At 65.1% G+C, this 2596-nt stretch overlaps 1 protein-coding gene across 2 annotated transcripts in view; it reads left to right on the top strand.

Moving 5' to 3' along the window:
• Window positions 1–446: 446 nt before the first annotated feature.
• The window catches only part of ZFPM2 (zinc finger protein, FOG family member 2), a 456766-nt gene continuing 454616 nt past the window's right edge, over window positions 447–2596 (top strand). For both annotated transcript variants that reach the window (XM_072734069.1, XM_072734068.1), the window contains exon 1: window positions 447–853. In XM_072734069.1, coding sequence (XP_072590170.1) covers window positions 814–853 — 40 coding nt within the window. In that variant the 5' untranslated portion in view covers window positions 447–813. The remainder of the gene's footprint in view (window positions 854–2596) is intronic.

The raw sequence follows: 2596 nt of genomic DNA, 5'->3' as shown, positions 1-2596 counted from the left end.
GGGCGAGGGGTGAGGAGACTTGGGGGTCCATCAGAGGGGGCTGTGGGAAGAAGTTGCCTGGGGGGTGCTCCGGCAGATGCCCCGAGCAGGCGCGGCGGCAACTGCCGAGCGTGGCCCCTCCAAAGCCTCCGCACGCCTCCCGCCCCCTACCCCCGCCGCGCTCCCGTGCACCCCACCCGCCCGAGGCCCCGGCCCTTTTTTGCATCCGGACTGGCTCTGGATGCAGCCAATCCTCCCGCCGCTGATGGACTAGTCTCCCCTCCCCGCAGCCCCGGCGCGCCCCTCCCTCCCGCGCCTCGCCACCTCCCGCGGCACAGAGCGAGCTGCGCGGCCCGGAGCGGCGGCGGCGGCGGCGGCGGCGCTCGAGTCTCTGCCCCGCACGCCGGGGAGAGGGGAGGGCGAGCGCGCTCCTCCCCCGCGCCTGCCGCCCCCTCGCTCCCCCTCTGCCTTCTGCTCGCTCTCCCCTCCCTCTTCCTCTGTCCGTGTTCCCCCTTTCCCCTCTCCGCTCTCCCCGTCCATTCGTCTGTGAATCCTGTCCCCCTCCGCCGCTCCCGACCCCCCCGCTGTCACTCTCTCTGCCCCCCTCCGCCTTCTCATTTGCCTGCTCGTCTCCAAACGTGGCTCCGCGGCTCCCGGAGGAGCCCAGCGCCCGGAGCACCTGGAGTCCGGCCCGCGGCGGCCCGAGCCTGGCCGGCGGCGGCGGCGGCGGCGGCGGCGGCGGCGGCGGGAGCGGCGGGAGCGGCGGGAGCCGAGGGAGCGGCAGCCCGGGCTGCGGGCACCGCGCGAGCCCCGGGGGCAGCGGCCGCCGCCGAGATGTCCCGGCGAAAGCAGAGCAAACCCCGGCAGATCAAACGTAAGTTTGCGCGCTGGGCCGGCGGCTGCTCGGGATTATTCTGGGGAGGGGGGCGCGCGGGGCGGGAAAGGGAGGGAGCCTCGGGGAAATCCGCTCCCGGTGCCCCGGATCTGCCAAACTTTGCCTGAGCAGCGGAGGGACAACTAGTCCGTCGCGGACAGACAGCGCGACAGCGCGACAGCCCGACAGCCCGCCGGCCGGCCCGCCCGCGCCCCCGCGCCCCCGCGCCCGCGCCCGCGCCCCCGCCCCGGGGCGCCTCCCTCCCCCGGCCCCCGCCCGGCCACCGCCGGGACCGCTCGCCGCCGGGAGCCTTCTCCCGCCGCGCTGTCGTCGTCCTCGCAGCTGGCGGGGCGCTGCTCGCGGGGCCACGCTGAGCCACGGGGCGAGAACTTAGTTCTCGGAACAGCGGGTGCGGACCCCGGGGCGAGGGAGGCGCCGCGGCGCCAGGCGGTGGGAGCCCGCGTCCGGGTCCCGGGCCGGGGCGGTGCCGGGCCGCGCCAGACCCGAAGCGAAAGGAAAAGTAGGTGTAAAAGTTTGCGCCTCCGCGGCGGGCGGCCTCCGAGGGCGCGGGGCCGGCGGCGGGCAGGGCCGGGCCGGGGGCGCCGGGCGGTCCGGTCCGCGCGGCGGGGACGCTCAGCCGCGCGGGGACTCGGCTCCCCTCCCGCCGCGGAGCGCGCGGAGCCCCGGCTGGGAGGGGCCGCCCGTCACTTCCCACCGCGGCGGCTGCGAGTTCGAGGCCGCCCGTGCGCCGCCCCGAGCGCGCCCCGGAGCCCGCCCGCGCCCCCGCCCGCGCCCCCGCCCGCGCCCCGCGCCCCGCGCCCCGCGCCCCAGGGCCCGGCGGGCGCCCAGCGGACGCGGCGGGGCCCGGGAACCTGCCCGAGACGCTCGCGCCGGCAGAACGCCCCTCGGTCAACTTTTCTTGGCTTGGGGGAAAATTCACCCAGCGCTGTTCTGTCGCCCCGCGATGCCTTCAACGCTTTGGCCGAAAAGGAGACCCAGCCTTGTTATTTGTTATTATTATGATCACTATATATATATATATATATATATATATATATATATATATTTTGCTAGGCTCGTGGCGTGTCCTTTTTTTTTTTTGTTTTGTTTTTCGTGTTGTTTGAAGTCTGGCAACTAGTTTCAGACTGATTCTACTGTAATTTTAGGGTAAGGCTTTAATAGTATCCCCTCCCCCTTAATTACTAACCACACTCACCCCACCCCCAAATGTTGAAAATTCTGTTTGGTGTCGTTTAAAAATAAATCCCATCAATCAACTTATTCAGCGTGAAATGGGGTCCAGGTTGCAAGCAGTTTGCTGCAGTTTAAACTATTTCCATCTCTATGTACACGGACAAACCTTGCCTTTCAGGCAGGACTCTGTCGCTTTTATTCAGTGGATTTCTTCTCTAGACTTCAGTTTCTTCTGTAGGCAACTTGGGTTAAAGCAGGGACTGAACTTTACTTTTAGGTCAAAGCAATTTGAATCAGGTAGAGATACTGTTCTTGAAGACTTTCACTTTTTCAGAGTGATTATTCATGGTTTTAACTAATTGCCTTTTACTTTTTAGTGCTAAATTTGTCGGGTCCCTCTGTTTAAATGTTGCATTTTCTAGTACAAAACTGTGCATATTATAAGATATGATTATAAACATTAAATGTAAATGCTTTTTAGTTCATGGCTGTCGCCTAGGTTGTTAATAAATAATTAATATTAATTGATTGTATGGCACAAAGACCATC

The sequence above is a fragment of the Vulpes vulpes genome, chromosome 13 (genome assembly GCF_048418805.1).
Source record: "Vulpes vulpes isolate BD-2025 chromosome 13, VulVul3, whole genome shotgun sequence".
Classification (NCBI taxonomy): domain Eukaryota; kingdom Metazoa; phylum Chordata; class Mammalia; order Carnivora; family Canidae; genus Vulpes; species Vulpes vulpes.
This window is presented reverse-complemented; position numbering and strand designations above follow the sequence as displayed.